Here is a 24,324-nt window from a genome sequence, read left to right as displayed (position 1 = left end):
TGAGGAAATAGTGTTTCTGAACAAAAGGTCCTGCAAATTGTCAGCAGACAGAACTGCAAAATTGTGCAGTCTGTCCTTAAATTAATATTTCTATCTCTGCCTGCCCTTCATTAACTAAGATGATTATTCATCACAGAGTGGTCAGTGGGGGTTTTATAGGAACATTTATTTATAATTTCTAGGTTCTATTTTTTTTTTAATTTCAAGCTCCAAAGTGTGTATTTTCTTTGCTGTTATAGTCCATTATGTCATAAATGGACAAATGATAACTCATCACAAACAAAATTATTTTTGCAGCCTGTCTTCCTTGGCGTCTGGATTCTAAAGAGATAACCTGGATGCCTGCATGCCAGTGCAACCAGGATTTTTATGGTGTGAATAATCTTTGCTCATCACACCTAAAAAATCAGTGTGTCAGTGTATTCCTGCAGAGTCATTAGCATACAGACTCACTCTGCTTGCTTAACAAAGCATGGTTTGGTGTATTACAGTTTCCTAGTCTGCTTGTCGGATTCACCTCTGACAAAAACAGAGAGCAAATTCAATCCCTTCTTCAGTGGCACACTAATGTGGGAAATAAATCTTCGGGCATAAGGTCTGAATGGCAGTCATTTAAATAATTCAAATGCAGGGATCATTTTTGCCCATGTGCCTTTCATTTCTTTGTTTTGTTTCACTGTATTTCCCGAATCACTGAGAGACAAATGATCTTCTGCGACAATCTATATTTTTAAAATATCTAGAGCTAAATAATCCCTGTCCTCTTTAAATGCAGTTTAATTGGTTACATGTAAAATAATTATTTGCTCTCTCTTTTGTGGTGTGGAGGGGGGAGTTGGAGGGGAGAAGTAACATACAAGCAGATGTGCTGCTAGATCTACAGGCTTCTGCCAACCATATGGCATCTTAAAGAAAGATGGTTGGAGCGTCTGGATTAGCAAAGAGTCGGGATGGAAAGCCATGTGTCGTGTTGGTACAGGCAGTTGTTTTAGCTCTCTGTAAAAGGCTTCAGGAGATTGTGTAATGGAACAAATGGTACTGCAAGCCTAGTAACAGCCTTACCGCTGCTGGAGAGGCAATTGGCCCCCAGGCGAGTACTGCTTCATCCTTGCTTGTTGGTTTTTTGTGAAGGATTTTTAGATCATTATTATGTGCTCTTCTTTTAACGTACAGGAAACTTGGGAGATGTAATTCTGAACTTTATACTTGAAAGAGAGCTATTGTGTGCTTAGGATTTTTTCACACTCTCATTTTTTATAATGAAAACATGCAGTTCCCTTCTCTTCAAAATGAAAAGCTCATGCCCCTCTGCAAATTTCCCGCATCTTTCGTGAACACTTTGAGACATCAGTTCACTGAATTTGTATCTGATGCCAAGATTTTGGGGCAAAACTGCTCTCTCTAGGATTTGCTTAGTTAAAAAGAGTGGGGCTATTGTGCTTGTGGCTATAATGTACCAGCTTGGCATTTGTATTCTGTTTGACAAGGTGCTCTTTATGCAAACAAGGGGCCTGCTGCTATTAAAGGCAGAACTCCTTTAGTTTTTAGCAACAGAGGATTGGGCATTTCATGGGGTTTTGTGTGCTTTACAGGAGTCTGTAGTTCACATTACAGCTCATAGGAGTTATTCTGGATCAGGATGAAAGCTATTGTATCCAGATCTGTAACAGAAATTGATTTCAGGCATTTCTCTACTGTCACAGAATAGAACTCTAAATTCCTCTGTATGTTTCAATGAAATCAGGCCTGAAATCTTAGTAGACCTGCAAATGCAGTTTTTTCTCCTTGATAACATTTGTTTCTAAGGAAATTAAACCCTGATGCTGAAGTACAGAAGTTCAATAATTGGGATTATTTTATTTGAAGAGATTTTAAGTACATTATGATCATAATATCATTATTTTTATGTAAGGAGATACGTGAGAGACACCCAAACATTCATTTGTTGGTAAATACTTGCTGAGCAGGTAATGTTATGGTTTCAGAGACATTAGAAACAAGCCATTAACTAGAGAAGCATCTTCCCTATAAGAGTCTGCTGAAAAATACACTGTCTTAAACTGGGACAAATGCTGCTCTAGTGCAGCCTAGATTCACAATAATTTAAAAGTAAAATTACAATTACCGTTCTTTTTTTGCTTTAATTTTTTTCATACTCTCCAGAAGGCTCCTTATCTGGAGCTTAGGAAACAGCAGTGTTCAGTTTAATCTGCAGTTTAGTTACAGCAGCACACGCTTTTTCCTGAGCTGCCTGCGTGCCCCCCTGCTCAAGCCTGCATATGTTGCTCAACACTGATCAAAAGTAGCCTCCCTCGGGAGGGAGGCTTGGGTTCATTTTGTCGGCCTGTTCATTACCTCGCCTCCGCCAAGGCTGAGCCAGGTGTGAGGTGGACAGTTGTCCACCAGGAGTGGTGCCAAGACCACCAGCATCTCCCTGGAAGGCTCTTGCTGGGGAGGAGCAGAGTCGGACCAGTGAGCCCCAGCAGGGACCTCGGGCTCTCTTGGGGCACCTGCTGAGCTTTCGCTGCCTTTCAGAAACCCCGACTGCTTTGTGCCCCATGTTCATGTGTGAGTTCCCCAACAGAGAAATGTGCATTTTCTCTGGGCTTCCCATATAAGAAATTTTAAGTAATGATGTGTTTGTGCTGCAGCAACAGTATTGGAGGTTGCCATGTCTACAGAGACAGTAATTGACTGATGGCAGGTGGATCTCTTGTTCTCAAATTGCATGTGTTTGTCTTCTCTGTCCCTACTTAAAAGAACAAACCCCATGGTTTGTTTTTGAACAAAGAGCCACAATTTTGTTTTCTTAATTTACTACTAGTGATTTAAGGCAGTTAATTTTCATTTATGTGGGAATGTTCAGTTTCCAAAAGCATATCGAGACTTCTAAGCTTGCTTGTTTAAATGTTTGGTTCATAAAAGTTACCACTGCTAACCACTCAAAGATGAGAACATGGGGAAGTAGTATGAGAAAAACATAATTTACCTAGCAAAACTAAGCAAGGCCTTTTGCTGTAATCCAAGGGAAAAAGTATTCTTCTCGTATAGTCACATTAAACGTGTCAAGAAAGCTATTAACATTTATCTCAATTTGTAGCAAAGAAAAAGCTGATCGTTTTGCTAGAATTTTTCACTATAATTAAAACATGGTGGCAACAGAAGAGTCTGTGTGTGCACATGCACAACTGGGACAGGAGGAATCCTTCTGCTGGAAGGTGCTGGTGGTCTTACCAAGCTGGGATGTCAGTGCAGGGTCTCCAGTGACTGCTGACCTATGTGCTGTGACATGGGAGAGCCAGGCTGGAGCCACCTTTGTGCTCATTTTGTGTGGTCAACTCATTTTGCTGACAGCCCTGTGCTGCTATTGCAGGGACTCTAGAGCTGCTATTCTCATCCACAAGCTAAGCAGCTCTCACCAGAAAGGCATAATTGACCCTTTGCACCAGCTGTGATCTGGGTGTGTTGATACTCATCTCCAAACTGCTTGGTTGCAGTCATATTCTTTATTGTGGAGGGGTTAATGGTTTTCCTGAAGATAACTGTACTGATATTTGCCTCTAAAACAGCAATAAAATTCCCTTATTTCATAGCAATGAATAAGTTCACCTTGCAGTAAATTAAAGCACAGTTGGACTAATGCACATATAAATTACAAAATAGCCACTCTCTTACAGAGAGTGTAATACTGTCTATAATGTACTAATGCATTTTTAAGACGTATTTTCTGTGAAATGCTTCCCTTCAGTGTTGCTAAGCAATTGCAGGTTTCACTAACTTCATATGCAGTTTTAAAATATAGTCCAAAACAAAACACCAAGTGGACTCCCTGTTCACAAGAGCTGAGCTTCATGAGGGTGGGCTGACGATACTGGTCAGATTCTTCAGCTCTTCTCATTTTTCTAAAAAAACTTGTGGTTTCTCAGGATGAAACTGCTTTCCTCTCAGCCCTTTCCAGTGCAAAATTACCTTACCATTTTCCCTATCTTTAGTCTTCCGTGTTGCACCCGCCATGGTGTTTCTTTGATGCTGTGACTCCCTTCAGTCTCAGCAGAACTGGTTTATGGGTGTACTGGGGGGTGTGGGGAGATGGGGCTGGTCCCAGGTGGCACAGCCCTGCTCCAGAGTGCTGTGTTGCATGCCAGCAGCAGCTCCCTCTGAGGTGGGAGCTTGCTTGTGCAGCCAGTGCAAACAGAGGCCAAACCCTCCTCAGATCCCATGGGTGTACCCATGCCTATCTTGGGCACTGATCTTTCTTACCTCTCATGCACACCCTAGGCTCCTCTGCCCACCTTGACCTCCTTCGCAGCCATTCCTTAGATCCTTACTCTGTAGGTGCCCCTATTTTCCCTTTTGTTTCCTAGGAAGAGGAACTTTGGAAATTAGAACTGTAATAGAAGGGGGGGAGTAGGCCGAGCTTGGGCTAAGCTCTCAAATGGAAGCGGTCTGCTCTGTGCGGATGGAGAGCAACGAGCCCTCGTATATGAGACATCTATCTGAATGTGCTGCATAGAAAAAATTGTCACCAATATAAGTCATATTCCTCCTTTTCTGTGTCACAAGTATAAAACTAAACTCTGTACAAATCCTACAACTATCATTACTTGGAGTGTAATTTATGCAAACCACAATAACCCTCCATGAACCTGGAAAAATAAGCAAATGTGTGTTGCCTGTCAGAGCTTAAAGGTAAAATCATTTGTTTGAAAATGAGGAGGGGCTCCTCTAGAGTGAAAAATAAGGGTAATGGGGGGAAAGCAACAAAACTAACAAGTGACACCTCCATAGATATTTAACACTTTGTGTTTGATATTTTTAGAGTTTATTTTCAAAGTAGTCAAACTATGCAGTATAGCAGCCTTGGGGTTGTGCTTCAGAAGTTTTGAAGGACTGTGATATGTAATCCTTAAACTTGGAAAGACTTCTTTGCAGATAACCAAATGAGAAGGACTGTATCCAACACTATTGGCCTCTCATCTGCAAGGTCACTAGTGAGAAACATTTTACTTTTCAAACACAGGTACTGATAGGCAGAGAGATGAACAGAAGCTATCTGCTCAGTACTTCAGTGCCTGCAGCCCTTGCTGGTTGCAGCCAGGATTTGGGCTCAGTGAGGACAGCAGGGATGAACCCAAAGCTGTTCTGTTCACCTGCAATTGTGACTGTCAGAACAACTGAAGCAGTTGTAGCTCAGCTGCACTGCCCTTTCTAGCAGTAGGTTGTTGTTTTTTTTTTTTTTAATTAAGACAATATCTGACAAAGTGAATTAACAGAAGCTGATGCTTTTAGCAGGTTTTTTGCTTGAAATGCCTGATGTCAGCTTGGGCCACATGTACATTCTGCACATGCCATGGGATAGAAAAAGTGAAGACTTGTTTTTCAATTCTCTGCTGCCTGCCCAGACACCACATGTACTGTCTGTTACATGTCGCTTCTGATGAGGTTCATGCTGGGAATTTCTTTTTAAAGGCAAAGTATTTGTGAAGGAAAGAGTTCAGATTGGGCATTAAAAATTCTCAGTGTCTCCAGCTTGAATGCAGTGATTGCTTTATGTGGACACCAGCTAGCAGTTTGTACAGGTTCAGATTTGTCTGGTAATAAACAAAATAAGAGGAATTGGAGTAAGCAGTAGGGGAAATCAAGCACATGGTTATAAAAAGTAAACCAGCCACAGAAATTGTTCTAACTAGTGCCACAAGCTCAGGAAAATTATTTCAGTAATACAAATACATATCTTATAAACATGGGGAGACCACTTTTGAAACATTAGTGGGATATGTGTCTCCTACCATTATGACTGAGAAATTGTGCAAAATCTGTTCTGTCTGGCACATAACAAAATCAGAGAGGTGAACATCTTTAAAAAAAACAAAAAAATGTAGAGTCTGACTATACAATTCAATATATTCCTGTAATATTGTCTCCTTTGAGCCCAGCCTCTTTTTTTGTTTGTTTGTTTTTTTTTTTTCCTCCCTATGGTATTTTACAGCATTCTAAATTACTAGCTGGATGATCTAGAGAATTGTTTTACTTTATACATGTCAACTAAAAGCATAAAATAGTAACCTGAACTATTTCTTCTCTAGAGCAAACCTGATCCAGAGTTCATATTCCTATCAAAGGTCTTACCACTTTGTATTCCTTTAAAGGAGGAAAAGCCTCATCTTTAGTCAGGAGATTCGGATACAAATAGACATTAGTGAAGCTTTCACCCATATCTTTTCCAGCCTGCTGTACACTCTCTTTCATTGCTTCCTTCCTGTCAAAACCCAGTAGGGCCAAAAGTGGTCATCACAGCAGTGAAGCCCAGCTGCTACACCCCCCTACTGAAGAGCAGGCTGATAATGTTCTCTTCAGCATGTTAGACATGAGCTGTTAGAAGCCCAGGAATAGATCCAGGCTCAGTTTTCCTACATGATCTGTTTGTTTAACCTGGTGGGCCAGCTGTGGAAGTGAGGACATATTCTAATAGTCAGTGGTGACATCTGAAACAAATGGGAAGCTCCTATGTAAACTTTTAATCAAACCCTATTTGCAAGTGTTGTTGTGGCATGCAAACATTGTTATCTTATTAGAAATTATATGCTATAGATACTTCAAAAGTATGTGGAAAAACTGACAGTGTCTTTAGTAAAGGGAAATTTAAATGTTATCCAATAGATATAAAAATAAATAAATAGGAAGAAGATTGAGTGATGCAAAGCCATCTGGGTCAAAGGGTTCATGGTGAAATGTGGACATTTGCTTCTTAGGTGTCCAATTCCAAACTGTGCAAGGGATATTAACTTCTAGTTACCATCTCTTAACATCAGTTGGTTCTGCCTGTAGCATGGGCAAGTGCTTATCTAGAAGTGGTACAGATCTGCTCTGCCTGAGCAAATGACAGTCTTGTCCTTTTTGTGGCAACAGAAGTCTGATAGGGATTCCAGAGGGTGGGAGATTCCATGGAAACTTTTTTAATATGCCCTGAACTGTCTCCCTGTGTCCTGTTAGAAATCAGGACTTCCAGCGTGACAAAAAGGAGGAGGCTTCATCACTACCTTTAGTTCCTACTTGCTGTTACAGGGTGGCTTTTTGGTCTGTGTGTTTCTCCTCTTATTTTTTTTAAATTTTTTATTAACATGGAAAAGGTGCATCATAGTATTTTGATTTTGAAGCCAGGTGGGAGAATGCAGTTCAGTTAAAGAATAGGTTGTGTGTATAAATATTCCTGTTTAAATTTTGGGAGCATGTGGAGGCTTCTCTGAGATGCTCATCACTTAAGGTTGTTTCAAGGCACTAATCTATGGGTCAAGATATTAAGTAAACAGTAATTTAGGACACTAGTGAAACATCAGGGTTTAATTAACCATTTGTCTGCCTTTCTGAATTCATAGACTCACCATAGTGATCGCCCTTCAGCTGCATCTGTGCAGCATGGCAGGGGTTTCCAACATGGTCTTTGGTTTTCCCACTCAGAACCAGGGACCACTCCTGATCATCAGGCAAAGGAGCAATGCAGGAGCAACCTTAGAAACTCATAGTTGACACTCTTGCCCTGACAGGACAAATGCATTTTAAAGGCAGTTTGCTGCACAGTGACATATGCTTATGGTGTTGGGGTTTGGTCACTTTGGGGGGCAGCAGGAGCCAGGACCAGCGCCCCCTCACCCACAGAGATGTGGCCCTGGTGCTGGTGGCCCCCCTGTGTGGCTGGTGGTCCCTGTGTGGCTGATCCCCCCGCCCTTGCCATGGGGTGCCTGAGGGCTGTGGCACCCACTGCTGGGGTGATGGGCTGGCCTGTGTTACCATGGCAACTGGCAGATGGGGGCTTCAGCAGGGGCAGCGGGGAGGCAGCCGAGGCAGCGCGCTGGCCGAGCTGCTCAACAACAGCCCTTTCAGCACTGACAGCTCCGCTCTGGCTGGCCAGAAGTAGTTATCAGATTACTTGTATTAAAACCTAATTAAGATGTGTGCCAGTAAATGCAGCATGATTATTGGATTTGGTGATTTAGCTGCTGCAGGTTGCTGCAATCCAATCACGCCATTTCAGCAAATCCAGCTCCGTGGAGTAAAGTGAAAACGTTTTACATCAGTAACCTGACTATGCTGAAAGAGTAAATAACCTTTTAATGCCTCTACTATGTCAAGGACTGACTGATACCCACTGCAGGGTGAATGGGCACTGCCCACAGATCCTTGCATATTGATTTCCTTCAAATCAACATTAAAACCCAGAGGAGGGCTGACAGGTTATGTCATCTTTTACCTTCATTGTGGATTGCCTGTGGATTAATGGGTCTGAGTCTCCCAGGGCAGGGAGCTTGCAGCCTGAGTCCAGGGTGCCCCCAGTTTAGCTGTGTGCTGTTATAGAAAAGAAAGCAGCTTTTGCTTTTATCTGTAGGCCACAAATGAAGGGAAGTGTAACATGGTGGGTGCTAGTATAGCTTTGTGGTGATGGATGCAATGGAAGTTTATTCTGCAGGTGGAATTCACCTTGGTGCCAAAGCTCTGCTTTGTGTTTGATGTTTCACCTCATTTCTGCAGGGTCTTTGCAGTGATTGTCTAGCCATAGCTGTCAAAATGTAACAAAACCCTATCTATCACTTTTCACTTCATTTCTGGACAGCCTGGGGTATAGTGTAGTCTCAGATCCAAATTTCACTGCCATGTGAAGTCTTCTGTATGTTGTAATTGCACAAAAAAGCAAGGTAGGTTGGAGCCATTCTAACATAAAGCTGCCTATGAGTTCCAAGTACTGAGAATCAGAGCAAAATGTTTACCTTGAAGCTTTCACTGCAGCTTGTGATGCCCCGGTTGTGTTCTCTTTCTGTGGAACCAGTCATCTCATGGAACTGTCTCTTTCTTGCCTCCAAATAGAAATAGGGATTTTGGTTTGAAATGGTTAATTGGAAGTTATTTGAAGGGTATTGTTATTACTACTGACTGGGAGCTTTCTCCTATGTGCCAGGCTGTCCTGTGCGTAGTCCAAACATGGTAACATGGTTCAAGAGCTACATTTTCACCTTGTGCCTTGAAGTAAGGTGACAGAGCATGGAGTCAGTCCCTGTCCTCCAACACGGCCAGGCCAAGGGGGAGCAGCTGCATGCCATCCCAACTGGACAGATCTTGCCACTTTGGTGGAAAAATTATCTCATTTAGACAGGAGGGACACAGTGGTCACTCAGGTGCTCAGGACACAGTACATTTGCCTGGTAGGTGCTGTTGCCAAAGTGAACGTGGCGACCGTGCAACCTCCCTCACTCGTATTAGCAAAATGTGCAGAAGGTTCTGTCACCCAGTTGTAAAAATGATGGCAGGCATCGATGTGCAGTTGTAACATATGGGAAGTACAGTGAATGTGGGTGGAGCTGTTCATTTCTCATCTTGAATCATTTACGAGATCAGCAGGCAGGCCAGATACAATGCATATGGGAATGTGTGGCTGTGCTGCACATGTCACACATAATAGCAGATACTGTGAGAGGGCCCAGAGCCTGTCCTCAGGAGCTAAACACAGCAGAGCACGCTGGGAGTCCCAGTGTGTGGACCAAGGGCCAGCTTGGCAGCAGTTTTGGGAGAGCAGACTGGCAGACAGAATTTGGGAATTCACAGATCCAGATCTGCACTGACTAGAACTGCACCCTTTTCATCCATTGTGGCCCGGAGCTGTAGATCAGTATGTTATTAAACCTGTAGTCAAGCACTGGAGATACAGATGATGAAGGTACAGTTGGGACCTGCTGGTCAAACCCAGCTCAGTACCTGTGTCATCTTTCTCCCTCTGCTCAAGGAAACAGTCTAAATGTAACACTGGGTGGTGAAGTTACAAGCAGAAAAGTGTAATTGATTATTTCCCTAATTAAAGAGTTTTCCATTTACAGCGGTTTATTTGAAATTACATAGAGCTTCGCAATAGAGCACCCTAGGGCTTGTGTCCAGTAATATTTTGGAAATTTGCATGGGCTACCTGTGATTATCTACCAAAAAATATTGTTCTGATGTAAAATTCACATTAGTTAGAAATTACTTCTGACTGGATCTCAGTCCAGAAGTAATAAACAGTCACTGGAGAAATAAAAAGTGATACCTGCTTTTGTGATTAAAGAAATAAATGTGCAGTTGACCTGTCTTAGAGCACTGTTGTCCCAACTCAGGAACTTGTTCTTCCAGTGTAAGCAGAAAGCCTCTGCATGTTTCTTCTGATACCTGCCAGCTTTTTCCCTCTGTTTTGCAGCCCCTGATGAGGAGGGCCTTTGGAATGATGGGCTCTTTACATCTTTCCTCAGGAATCCCTGTTAGACTGTTAAAGGATCTATGTTGACATGCTTAATTAACACTAAGCTTACTTGAAATAAGTGCTATGTTCTGTAATGAGTTTTGGACATTGACCAGCTTGCAAAGAGCAGTGGACAGAAAACAGAAGTTTTTGTCACTTCAGGTCCAGTTTGTCAGGGAATTTGGGTATTTGCTTTTATTATCTGGGCTACTGCATGTGTTTCAAGAAGACAGTGACCGAAGCAGCTTCAGAGTGTGCAGCTTGCTTAGCTACAGGTGTTGGGATGCACTCCCCCAGTCTTTACTGATGTCACAGCAAAGCAGATTTGCTGTCATGTCCTCATAAAGCTTCTAAATTAAAAGTGCAAACCTTTAAAGTGCTAATTTAAAGTGTGAAAATACATTTAATGCCCATCCTAGGAGTAATACTTTAGTCTCAGCCCAACCACCAGCCTGAACCCTGGGCGCTGCCACCACCGGTGCAAAGATCAAAGCTTCTGCCATGAACTCCAACTTCAGATGCTCTGCAACTCTTTTATCTATTTCTTTTCCAGGTTACAGCAGCTTGACAAGCACTGCCAGGCCACTGCCCAGCAGTTAGTGGAGTTGCTCAACAAACAGAATCAGCTCTTCAAAGAGAAGCACCTGCTTACAGAAGAGGTGCAGTTTCTGCGAACACAGGTACTGTGCCAAAAGAAAAGAAAGTCTGAGGGGAATATTCTGCAGCAGTCTCATTTCAACTGCTGGATTTTGTTACTGTGGTTCTTTTAAACACAACATTACCTTATAAAAAATAAAATAAAAATTCATGCAGTTGGAAAGGTAGCTGAACCTGACTCTCATTTAAATCAAAACTAAATGAAAAAAAGTGTTTTGAAGTGACAATACAAAAGCAGAAGTTATTCTCAATGACAGGTCTTAGATTCTTGTCTAAAGATTTTTGTGTTGCTTTTTCAGAGAAAAGGGAAATGTTCTTTAACATCATTAATGTTTAAACAGTTACTTGATAGTGATAATTACTTAGAGGTTTTGCTGCCATTTGTTAGACTAAAGTCCTTCTATCACTTCATGATTTTTTTTATTTCTATTTTTACAAGTGATTTTTTTTTTTTTTTTTTTTTTTTTTTTTTTTTTTTTTTTTTTTTTTTTTTGCTGCTCAATGACCACTCATGGTGAGACTCTTGGGATTGTCCTGTGCAGAGCCACTAATTGAGCTTTGATGATCCCAATGGGTCTCATTCAACTCAAGATATTCTGTGATTCATGCACCCAAATGTGAGATGGTGAATGTACGATCAATCTTGCCTAAGCACTAATCACAGCACTGCTTCTCCAGCAGTTCTGAATGTTGCTTCCAGTGGTCCCTAGGAAACTGTGGCTTTTTATGGGCTGTTCTGGCTTTTTTTTGTTTTGGCTACTGTTCTCTGGCCAGTAAGTGCTTTGGAAATAAGGGAGAAGACTGTGGGGCTGGGTTTCTTCTTTTTCTTTCTTTCACTTTTTTTTCAGATAAAGGAAGAGAACTAACAAGCACAGAATGAGGTTTTCAGTAAAACTTATCAGATAATCAAACTGAACATTGAATTAGTCTATTTACTCAGCCACAAAGCAAATTACAATGCTTTCTAACTTTCAGGCTCGTGAGTTTGCCCAGGACAGCTGGAGTTTTCTTAACATGGTAACAAAGGACATTCAGTGTAGAAAATTTAGTCTAGTAGCACACCTAGCAGTACATAGAACATGAATTGGCTTAGAACTTGAAAGTACTTAAATCATGCTATTTTTGTGGGCCTTTTATCTGTAGAAGTCCATAAATGTTTAACCTAGGAGAATAAAATCCATACTTTGTTAAGCCCCTAATCATGTCCATGTGTTCGGTTTTACAGCACTTCCTGTTCTAGTAGGCAAACTCGGTGGCTTATGACAGTGTAAGGTTATCAGCATGTAGTAACTACTGGCAAATTTTAGGGCAACCATAGTGTTCTCTGTATAAGAGAGGTTAAGGAGGTGGTTGTTCCCAAAATAAATTAAAATTTCTGCCTTAAGAAAAACACTCTTGGTAATGTGAACAGCCTTTACATGGTCCACAGGGATTTTGTTATTGATAAGCTATTTTATCTGGAAGTGATTTTGTTTTTATGGAGTTGGGCAAAAATCATACAAAAGAGGAAAAAATAATTAAAATATTAAATTTCCATCAATACTTGACTGGCAAAAGCTGCCTTCTTTATGTTCATTACAAGTTAATTGTGCTCCAGAGGATACTTTTTAAGTTGAGAACACTCAGAAAAGAAGAATGATAGAAAAAATTATTACAGAATGAGCCCTAAAAATCTATGTGCAGATATTTAAAGCAATGGTGGTTCTCTGGGAACTGGAATTCAGCCCAAAAGATCTGCTTGGAATATCAGACAATTGTTTTAAGGGAACTGAAGAATAGTTCACCATAAATGGAAGCTCTTTGCAGAAGGATGCCTGTAGTTAGTATAGAAATACTGAAACCAAACAATTGCATAGTAGTGTTGATCAAAGGTGAAAGTGACCTCATATACCACATTTTACTGTATTGTCCAACAGTTGTCCTTTATCCTTAACCAAGTTTTTGGAGGTTCTTTTGGTGGGGGGGCAATGGAAGCAATCAACCATTACCAAATCTTTTAAAGATGTAAAATACGCTAACCTAAATGTGCTTTGTATCTTGAAACATAAGCATCTAGTAACTGCAGTTGCATATTTCAGGGAAAAAATGGGATGCAGATCTCAAACAGGACACAGATGGAATGAAGTAAAAACCTGGAAGGATAAAATGAAATGAGCAGAAGTAGGTATTTTTTTTCTATATCCTATATATAGAGTGGGGGGGAGAAGAAAGGAGAGCACAACTAAAACTATTTGCAGATGTGAGTTGAATCTGGCAAACACTTAAAGACAAAAGGAAGGAAGTGTTTGAAACATTTTTGGGTTTGAAACTGTTGAAGCTTTTTGTGCTTTGATTTTTTCTCTTTAAGCATTAAAAAAATTAAGGACAAGCACTCAATAGCAAAGACAAGTTTACCTAAAAGAATTTAAAAAAAAATCCTAAATATGTAAGTTGAAAGGAAAGGGGGATGTACAACTCTTAGCGAGGTGGGAACTTCTGGAAGATCTCAGATTTAACCTAGGTACTTTTTGTCTGGATTGTCACTAGGTGTTTGCCTTTTGATTTGGAATGCTTAGTTTTGTTGCTTCCACTATTTTCTGTCTGAGGAAAATCTCTTCAGAAAGGCTGCAATTGGTTTTGTAATAAATCATAACAGTTAAGTGTCACATTGAAAGAAACATTATCTAGATATTTACATTTGGAGCAGTGCTGTCCATGTTACAGTAGTCCAACATAGCTATAGGTGTTCCTACTGTCTTGTAAGAGTTACTAAACTTTTGAAGTTTAAAGAATTTAAAATTGCATCATTTACTTGAATCTAGCTGACCCTACTCAACAAACCTTACAAGCCCTGAGCCTTGATAGGATTTGTTTTCAAAAGTCAGGTTACTTCCACTCTAGTTTTTATTTCTAGTGTTATATGTTTGTTGTATGGGGGAAAAGACAGCAGAAAGAAAAAAAAAAAGTCTTTAAATTCAGCTACATTCTGGTGTGTTGAGAGCCTGTTTCTCTTGGAAAACTCATTTGATACTGTAAGGAAAACTCAAGGGTTTTAAGGAAAAGAAATCATAAAAGAAGTACCTGATCCTACTATAAAGCTGCATTCATTTACAGGCTACATGAGCATATTCAAGACCTTGTAAAGATAATCAAATTTTAATTATGCAATTTACACCTCTCATTTTGAAAGTTTTTGGAACACTCATGTTTGGAATTTCTACCTTTGAAAGTCTCTAGTATAGTGGAACTCACCTAAGGCAGGAGGATAAGAGATACTTAATTGCCCTCCTACATAGCTATGAAATACAGAATACTAAGTAAGTGTGCACAGAAAGCAAACAAACATCTAAACAGAGATTGCTGGAAACCTCAGCAACCCCCACCAGGCAGGAGTGTATTTGTGAGAGCTGGGATGCCTCTCTCTTGCAGGATCTGCCTTGGTGTCCATCAGTCTGACAGAAATAAGTATTTGTCCCAGTGGATAATCCCCTCACAGCCCTCGGCTGCCAGAAGGGGTTGCTGGCCAGCTGAGCCAGGGAGAGCACAGACGGGGAGGATTTGGACCTTGAGGATTACTTCCAGCGAGGGCTGTCGTCCTGTGCTGCTGCTCTGACTTCCCCATGAAGATCTCCTCCTGCAAGCTGCACTCTCCCTGTGCTCTCCGTATGGCTGAGCCACTAAAGCTCTCTCCTCCCTCCTTACAGATGTCTTTGTCACAGTGAGCGTGTCTGTGAGCTGATCACCCTTCTTCTAAAAGGAAGTTAAAGTACACTCACCCGTGCCTGTGTTCCCAGTCGCTCAGCAGGAGGCACTGTCAGAATCACAGCTGTTCTGATGCAGGGGTTTTCTTTCCTTTCTTGTGTCAGCAGGAATTTTCAGTGAGGTCCCAGTGGTTAATGCAGCAGTGTTCCCAAGTGCCCTGTTTGCTTTTTATTTTTTATTATGTATTACAGAAGGGGGAGCCTTATTTCTAGCAAACAGGTAGGTCATCCATCTCTGCTGTCAAAAGTGATTCAAGCTGATCCTTACATGGCCCTCAACCTTAGGAGACCTGAAGATTGCTTTGGTTATTAGGAGAGAGCTTTTGTTTTAGTGTAGTCTTACTGCACAAAGATGGTGCCTCTGCCAGGTGTTTGTAACAGCCAGTGACAGTGCACAGATGAGGTTGGTGGATGATGTTGTGGGGTTTTTTAACCAGATGAAAATCTTCACTTCTGCTTGGATGGAGTTTAATCAGAAGTGATGCAAGTTAAACCATGACAGGAAGGGATAAAGATAGACCTCTGTTTGATGTCTGACTGCCCTGACATGAGGCTTCAAGTATTCAGCTCCTCAGTGTTTGTGCATCTGCAGCTGTGGGAGTCCTGTACATCCTGTCCCGTGTCTGGCTACTGGACAAAGCTGGGCACCAGCTGAGGAGTTGAGCCTGGCCCTCCTGGGAGTTCCACCTTGGGTTTTACAGCCATGCAGTGGAGGATTGAGGCACTGAAGCCACCTGAGTGCTTTCTAATTAAACAGGAAGTCAGTTGCTCTTCCCTCCTCCCAGTATAGCTGGCAGCAATAAAATAAACCAGTCAGGCATCTGTGGTTCCCCTCCTACAAACCCTTCCAACTTGTACATCCAATACCCAAAGAGTCTGTTAAAGCAGATGCCACTGAGGTAAGGAGGGAGTGTCCAGAGGAACCTGGGCACTGTGTGCTGCAGTGTTCTGTGCACTGAAAACCAAAATATTCTTGGGCTGAGGAGAAACTAAGACTGGAAAGGTCCTGACTGTCCAGTAACCAACTTGTTTACCAATTACCTGAATGTAACAGTTGTGCCCATTTTGTTAGAGAACAGCACACCTTCAATGACAGCTTTAATACTTGGGCCCTGGGACTTTGGGGTACAGGGACTATGACAGGATTGGTGCTTGCTTTGTGAAGAGGTTCAGGCCAGGCTGAGTCAGGAGATTTGCCCACTTTACCAATCAAGCTGAAGTTCTTGATCTCACAAAGCATTAGCACTGGGCAATTGTGGTGTGGAAGGACAACCACAACAGATATTTCCAGAAGTTCAACTTCTTCAGGAGTTGAGGTTTTGGGATCCTTTTAAGCTTCTGCCCATACTCTAATGCTGAGGGTCACTGCAGCACAGAGTATGTTTCTGCTGGTTGTCAGTACCCAGACACTGACATGGCATTTAAGGCCCAAGGCTTTCCATTGCCATAGTTCCTTCCATTGGCTGCAAACACAACTGTAGCAGTTGATGTTGGTGTATGTATTTTGGGGGAAAAAACCACCATGTTACTGTTTTTCATTCTTTAATGAACTGCAGCTTCATGAATTTTCTTTAATTCAGCCTAACCAACCCAAGGGGGGAAGGAAAAAAAACAAAACCCTTCAGTCTTCTAATGCAAAACCAGCCAAAGTAGAAAGTTTATTTTTATTTCTGAGGTCATGTACATCTCTTAAATTCAATTTTTAGTACTGCAGTGGCTTAATTCGAGGTAGCTCCCCCAGCTCCAATAGTTTGATGTCTTGCTCAATTCAGTCCTTAAGTGCTACCAAGGAAGCACAAACAACAGCTATGCAAGAGCTTCAAAACTGCGAATTAGCCTTCCCACCAGAGGTTTCCTACTGGCACCAAGGCAACAGTTTCCTGTTTTGCTACAGCTGCCCACCCCAGACACTGCACAGTAAACACCCTCTGGCAAAACCCTGCCATCTTCTTCTTGGAAGGGAGAAGGGGCAGGATCTTAGACGTGCCCCAAAACAAGAGCTTACTTATTTACTGCTAAACAGGAGCCATGTCAAAAGCTCATGGGGATCCTGTTTTTCAGAAATCAGATATCTCTTGTTCTTGCTACCTGTAAGACTTCTGAGCTTAGAAAGAGGTGAGGACACCAAGCCCACAGGAAGTGCAGGCTTTGAAACTGTACTTGTTTACTCTGCCTTACTGCAGTCTTAACCAGTTTTTATTTCTCTTCTAAGAACTTGCCTGCAGGCTGACGTGACACAAATGAGAAACACAGGCACTGCTATACAGACTACCCATCTCTTCCTTTTATCTTTCAGGTCTGCTCTGCACCTGGCTGAAACTTGTCTGAGGCTCACCCAAAGACACCTCTGCAGAAAACAGGCACACTTGCTAGCTAATTTCAGCTGGTTTCTATTTGGTTTTAACTACAGAATCACAAATATTTTGAAGCCTTACCAGCCTACCAAACTTTCTAGGACGACAGCTGAGACTTTTCTGAAAAGACCAGGCTTGCAAGCCAGTTTTAACAGCTATTATGTGGTGTGGATGTCAATAATTTGTACAATGTTTATAAAATGTTTTTATCTATTTTCATAATTGAACATACATGTCTATATTATTTACAGACTGAAATATCAATAAACCCAATAGGTTCTCTAGGTTCCTTGTTCTGTCCTTCTGAATTCAAGGGAAAGCATGTGCAGGGGGAGGAAGGAGAAGGGGGCTATTTGCAAGTGCTGCACGTGTACACTGCCCTCCTTTTTACAAACTCAGTACCAGAATATACTTGGGAACTTTATTCAACAGGATATTTGTCACTTCTATATAAAAAGTGAGTCCCGACAATTACTTATTAATCAGAAAAGGGTAAGAAGATCGAGAAATAGTCCACCGAATGTGGAGGAATTTCTATGGGTCAGGTTCCCCTTTAAAACATTCACTGAACAAGGCCTTTAAGAGAAAAGAGCCCTTGATTATTACAGAGGAGCCATTACAGGAGGTGACGGGCTCCACACTGAAGTGGTGAAACTGGATTTTTGCACCAGCACATATTCAGGGCACCAGCTGAACTTGGCTTCAAATTATTGAACTCAGAATATTTGGAGGGTACAGGTGGAGGGCTTTTTTTCTGGTTAACTGTGCACTCATGTTTTTCAAGGTTACTTTTCAAATACCCAACTGTTTTAGAAAGAATTTATCTGAATATTTTGCTATCTAGTGTAGGATAAGCTACACACACAAGAGAAAATTTTCTACATCTATTTTTTTCAATGTAGTTGGTAAAGGGGGTGAAAAAAGCGCAAAGAACAGTTCCCCAGCAATAAAGCTACTTCAGCCAGCATGAACACAGAAGACATAACAAAAATAATAGTAACAACACATGCAATAAATTACCATTGGGTGTGGAACACAATCCTTCCTTCCCTTATATTTTAAGAATTATTAGTGGTACAGCCCTAACATCAAAGTGATTTTTCCTCCCTATTTCAATTTCCTGCCATATAAAACTGCCAAACACATCTGATCACCTCCCTGAACAGCTTCACAGATATGGCACTGAGCATGCTGAGAGAGGCCTCAGGTCTTTAGGGAGACGAAAGGCTGCTGAAGGAAAGCCCTCTCTAGTCAAACTCAGGATTTTTCACAGTAGTCAGGCTGACAGCTTTTTAAGTGTCACTACTTTATAGATGGTTACACAGTTAAGAATATACGTTTATAAATGTAGGAATGCAAACTTTATTTTTTATTATTCCACAGCATAAATCTGTGTTTTAATAGGAGACAGTGCCTATAGGCTACATGTGCAAAGCAACTCAGGCACCTATTCCTGACACTTAGGCTTCACTGAGACCCTGGAGCACACCGGGACCCTCAACCTTTCTGGACTTGCCTCACCTACCAGGCGGCTTCTGGTGGCCACATGCAGGGCCCCACTGCCAGCCACCCACGTGCATGTACGAGTCTGATTTCAACAAAGGGTCCTGGGCTGCCAGTATACATAGCTCAAAGCAGGTTTTTCATACTCATCCCAGGCATAGGTGCAATTATTGTGTTGCTAGGAGTCCACCAGGAATAACTTCTCCTGCAGCAGTTACTCTACCCTGTAGCAATTAATAAGTCATTACAGCACCAAGCCTACCTGTCTTATATTCCCTCCCCACCTTCCCCTGCTTCTGCTTAAGCACTATAAGCTTGGTTTTAGAAATTCTACAAGTATCAGACCCGATGATCAAATCCAGGTCAGCACACAGAGCGTGATTCCACAACACGGGATGCAGCCTGACCAGAGAGTCCTGTCACTGCTGCAGTTTTGTCCTGGTCACTGACATCCTGATATCACTGAACTAATGCATGGCTGTTTCCCTGATGCTCTTTCCTATTACAAGGTGGGGGAGGAAAAAAAAGGAGGGAAAAAAGAAAGGAAATAACCTGAGACCTGGATGAAGCACCTCTATTCCTGAGAAGCATTCACGTCAGAGAACAGAAAACCCGTCAGACCCACTGCTTTAGGGACACTCAGCCCTCCAGACTGGCTGGTTCAAACAGCCCCGGACCAGCCCGTGGGCTTCAAAGAGTCCCATTCTGCAGGGCCCTGCAAATCCCACCTTCCCTTTCTTCTGTCTCCTTCCCCAAACATCATCTAGCTGTGGGGTATGAGGCCAAGAATTTCATCAGCTGAAAATCACTTAAATGGTGGATGTTCTGATAGGAGCATATCTTCAAAAGTATAACCCAAATTTACTTTTATAAGTGACATACATCTCACAGAGTTAACAGGAACCACCTGTATGGAAACAGCCTCGGTCCAAAGCACAGATACATTTTGCTTAGTCATAAAAACTTTTTTTTTGACAATACTGTAACTTAATCATTTACAAGCTGAAACTGTTCACCCAGTATCTGAAATATGTCACAGCGAGTTACAGTTATCACTAGGACTTCACAGCAAATAAAACTTGCAACTAAACATGCACAGATCATTATATATACAGTGATAAAAAAATAATGATGTACATTTTCTTGTAAGAAGAAATTAAGTAAATTCTTTGTGCATTTCAGGATTGAAACATCTAACCTATATAAAATTACTTTAAAATATGAAGTAAATATTTAACCCAAAACTTGAGAAATCTTTTGTAATCTGCAATATAGCCTTCTCATTTCCATTTTTCTTTTTCTGACACAGGACAACTTAAGAATTTTATCCTCTAAGATATTTAATAGTAATGTGCAGATATAAAAAAATACGTCCTCTGTGGCAAGCTTGAACATATATATATATATATTTACAATCCTCCAGAACAAATTAGCATTAAAAAACACAGAAGTAGCAGATTGACATAGTGCTTTATTTAAGCTGTCTGTACGAAGGAAAATAATGTGCATCCCTATCATATACGTGTAAAAATACTAAGGATGTACAGTGTACAAAAACAGTTTCTTGTAGTTATTTCACATCCTTGTGGGTCATATACTTAAGGAAATAAACAGTTTAAGTATGACCAACAGTAATACGGTTTCTTGGGTTCGTAGTCGTGTCTGCTTAATATCCTTAACCATATGACTAGATCTTGCATGGATCTAATGAAAGAACTAGCAAGGTCAAGAAATGTCACAAACTCTAAAGCTACAGGGAGGTAATTCAATTACCAATTTAGAGGTTTTTATTTAAATAAATACTTTACATTTCATGCTTGCCTGTAATGCACTACCAGGAGCAAGATAAGGAAATTCTACTGTAGACAGTACAAACAGTAGCAGCAAAGTGTGTACATTGAGGTGTAATATATAGACCCTGCAGTTAGTAAGGAATGACCTTACTTTTGTACTCTAGGAGAAGCACATGGCCCCTGCAAGAACAGTCAGCTTTAAGAAGCCGCAAGTAAAGATGGAAAAAAAAGGTGAAACAATACTGGAATAAATGTTCTTTAAGCAACAGGAATGTACTGGAAGATGGATTAGTGTGGAAAGCGAAGCTGTGTGCAAAACTGCCAAAATCCAAACAGAACTGACCTATTTCCTCTGAGATGGCTGCAGTACAAGAGGGCATACTGTATGTCATGGAAGTCAGTACAAGCTGGAGTAAAGGTCTGAAATGTACTGTGCTCAAAAGGCTCACCAAGACAACCAGCCACCACCTCCTGTCCAAATCCAACCACAACCGCAGACAGCAAAAGAAGAGTTTCAAAAGTTTCTCTCAGCACTGCTTGTCCACTTCTCTGTCATCTGTTTCTAACACTGGTAAGACAGAATCCCCTAGGCCTGGGCAGCACAAGGTGGCTGCTGACTCTGCATCATAAACTGGATCTCTGACGTTTCGAAGGCAGACAATGCAAAGTGATGTCTTAAAAGGTATACAAATAGTTCACTGCCAGGCCCCTCCTGCAAACCACACACTACCTGGCCACACAACGCAGAGAAAAGCACAAGGTGTCACTGACACGAGGAGCTGATGGACAGTGCCACACACAGCCAGTTGGCCACTGGCTGGAGGTGGCTTGTGCCAAGAAACTTATTGCTATTACAAGCTGAAAACATAGGGGAGAAAACACAGACATGTAACACAGATTTTGAATCACCATAGTTTCAGTCTGTGAGAACAAGACCTTTGCAGAGAACTAATTAATGCCCGTCTGTTAAGTACTTGGTTATTTCAGTCACTCACTCACTGTGTCAGTATAGACAGCTCTACACCACCAGTCCAGGGCAGACCTGCAACGCATTTGCTGCTCTCCTCTCTCTCCACACAGGGACAACATCTACACGTCTTTAGTGTTACAGGGTGACATAATGAAATCCTATGCAGTTAGAGTATACATCATGATATATTTCTAACTGATTATCCATCCATTACTAAAGATAAAACATGAAACATGAAAAATTGTCTAAATTACTCTGCGTCTTTAGCTGCCTTGCTAAAATGCCCAGCTACCCCTTGACCATCCCAGCACATGCACTGCCAGCAGTGGGCTTCATGCTTGGGCACTCAACTTTCCACATCAAGAGGCTAAGGCATCTGTGTAGGAACATCTCTCAGACTCATCTACTCACTCACACAATGCAACCAGGAATACTCTGCAATATCACAGTCTTTGTGGGAGCTAACAAGAGCTGAACGCAGAGATACTTCCAATGATAATCCCACGGAGTCGGGGGTTCCCGATGTCGCCTGCAAGGGCGCGCGCGCTCTGTCGCTGCGCCGCGTCACACCCCCACTCCTAGCACCAAAGGGTTTATTATTAAGATTATCATTGCTGAAGATCAAAGCTGAAGTTTATGCACATATTCTGTTAGATACAGATCTTCGGAAATGGAAAGACGTTTCCCTACCAGTGGAGCGTTTGTTGTGATGTTTGAAATTCAGTCAATCAGGTACCACGGTTATACATAACCTCCTGGGTTTCAGGACTCTTTTGGTTGAGGGCAAATCTTCCTTGAGAACGGCTGATTCCAGAAATTTACTATTTTAATTGTTAAAATAAAGTGCTTTTCTTGTAATCACTGTGGTCTTGTTGTTCAAATGCAATTCCTTCATATAGAACAGACATTTTCTCTTGTGCTGTCAGGCTCTTAGATTATGTTTATCCTAAATGGAGCACAAGATGTAGCTTTTTTGTCTGCTCACTTTTAACCTTTTGACACGTGAGGTTGGAAATCCCCACCTCCACAGCCAAACTGTTAAAAGACAGTATTTCATTCACAAAAATCTGGTTCTAAGCAGTATGTACAATTTCAGAGCCTTGTTAAAATTTCCACATGGGAGAAAAGTGCATTATTCCCTTCAGCTTGTACAGTCCTTCCATATATTATAAAATTAACTGCTATAAGCCTGTTCTAAGATGTAGCAGCATTTGCAAACATGACATATACAAACCTTATCTCTAAAAATAAATACTACCGCAGTATAACCAAAAAAAAATAAAATTGGAGTTAAACACCTGGAGAGGAAGCTAATTCACAAAATCAAAAACAAGTAAGGCAAACACCTGTTTACCTTGGTGCACACATTTTGGTGAAAAGCAATACCATTATGCCTGTCTACATTCTTCAGCCATCAGAGGTGATGCATATCATGAAAGAGAAAAGCATGAAAAAGATGTTATCTGGTGCAAATTATAAAACCCCTTGAACAACTTCAACTGCTGCTTTTATGCCTTCATTTCTTGCATGTATAATGTCCGATTCTCCATGATTGCACATGAACCTGGAAGTTCTAAGTGGCAGGCTGGGTGAGCCCAGCCCTTCTGCTTCTTCTGTAGTATCCAACAGTAATTAAAAAATAATATATATATATATATATTTATATATATCAACAATTTAAGTCCTTCTCTCAAACATTTCCCAAACAAATTCCAGCCAGATGTTAATGACAGAGACCTGCTTCAAGTAATGATATGCCTAACAGAAACCTTGCATATGTACATCACCACCTCTACGTTTCCTCATTCTAACCAGCACAAACAGATGCAAGAAAATGTTATCGCCTAGTCTGTTTAGACTAATTACAATTTTGATTCATCTTCTGGAAGAAGATAAGCTGGACCGACAGGGCTTTTGTTTAGCCTCCACTGTGAGGAAAAATAGATGACTACTTGTTCACAAAGTGTACAATGCTGAAGTCAAGTCATTTACCTTCAAAGAAACTGTTAGTAACTTCTTGACGTTGCTATTATACTGTGGCTGTGGGCAGCAGCAACAGCAGGAGAGCGGAGTAGAGAGAATCTCGTATGTCATGCAAAACCAGAACGGATTTTAGGTAGGTTTGGGAAAGAAACTTGTTCAATTTGGAATGGTCTCTGAAAGTGCCCCTGCTATCTTAGTAGTATCTAGTACTGGTGGTGATGTTCAGGAATCATTTTCACTGATAAACCTAAGATGACAGTGAAGCAGCAGAACAAAAAAGTTACTCTCGTCCACTTGCAGAGTAGGAAAACTGGGGGAAATGCGGCCGCCTCTCATTGTCCATGCAGTCCATACCATCCTCGTCATCTGTGTTAAGGAAGAAGTTCAAAACATCAGTACATTTGCAATAAAATGTTATTCTTCACCTGATATGCAGTACATCTTTCGGGGTTCAATGCTAAGTAAGACTTCAGTTAGTTCACACAGCAGGACGATACTCACTGAAAGGACTGCATGCCCAGAAGTCACTATTTATTTCAGGTTGATTGTTTGGTTCATTTTTTTCTGACTGTCACCTGAGAACTTCAATCACAACTACCCCTTGTAGGCTAATCCAAACATGCCAGCACACCCAGCCTCTGGCAGTGCAGAAGCAGAGTGCCAATTGAGTCAGCCAGTTTCCATCATTTCTTGAGCTGAGCTCAGGAAATTATAGTCTTAGTGTAGATATACTTAAATATTCCTCCATTTCAAATGGAATTAAAAGGAAAAACAGCTACAAAATTAACAATTCACACAGGTTCTATGTGTTTCAATTCTTAGCTATTATTTTTAGTAAACTATTTATTTTTACAGTATTTACTGGGATCAGAAGAAATACAGAATAAGCCAAATTCATAAATATTTTTATTTACATAATTCCTCCAGTGCCAATGGAAAGAAGGCACCAGATGTTACCTAACTCTGAGAATTTGGATGTACATTCTCACATGGCTTTTTAACAGTGCTTATTCTTAAAGACTCCTGCTGAGACTGTTATTTTAACAATGTATTTACATGCAGCCTT

General features: G+C 41.2%; 2 protein-coding genes across 9 annotated transcripts in view; one reads left to right on the top strand and one right to left on the bottom strand.

The window, feature by feature from the left end:
* SDCCAG8 (SHH signaling and ciliogenesis regulator SDCCAG8) overlaps positions 1-22,608 on the top strand; it is a 109,804-nt gene extending 87,196 nt beyond the window's left edge. For 5 of the 6 annotated variants that reach the window (XM_039697864.1, XM_039697865.1, XM_039697863.1 and 2 more), the window contains 3 exons: positions 10,812-10,938; positions 12,994-13,075; positions 16,952-22,608. In XM_039697864.1, coding sequence (XP_039553798.1) covers positions 10,812-10,938; positions 12,994-13,038 — 172 coding nt within the window. In that variant the 3' untranslated portion in view covers positions 13,039-13,075; positions 16,952-22,608. Of the gene's footprint in view, positions 1-10,811; positions 10,945-12,993; positions 13,076-16,951 lie in introns of those variants that run through there. The other variant, XM_039697866.1, reaches the window with a different exon arrangement.
* Positions 16,281-24,324, bottom strand: part of AKT3 (AKT serine/threonine kinase 3) — a 152,476-nt gene continuing 144,432 nt past the window's right edge. For all 3 annotated transcript variants that reach the window (XM_039697872.1, XM_039697871.1, XM_039697873.1), the window contains one exon: positions 16,281-23,624. In XM_039697872.1, coding sequence (XP_039553806.1) covers positions 23,539-23,624 — 86 coding nt within the window. In that variant the 3' untranslated portion in view covers positions 16,281-23,538. The remainder of the gene's footprint in view (positions 23,625-24,324) is intronic.

This window comes from Passer montanus, unplaced genomic scaffold (genome assembly GCF_014805655.1).
Source record: "Passer montanus isolate IOZ18808 unplaced genomic scaffold, ASM1480565v1 scaffold12, whole genome shotgun sequence".
NCBI classification, from domain to species: Eukaryota; Metazoa; Chordata; class Aves; order Passeriformes; family Passeridae; genus Passer; species Passer montanus.
The sequence above is the reverse complement of the archived record's forward strand: the minus strand, read 5'-3'. Positions and strand labels throughout refer to the sequence as shown.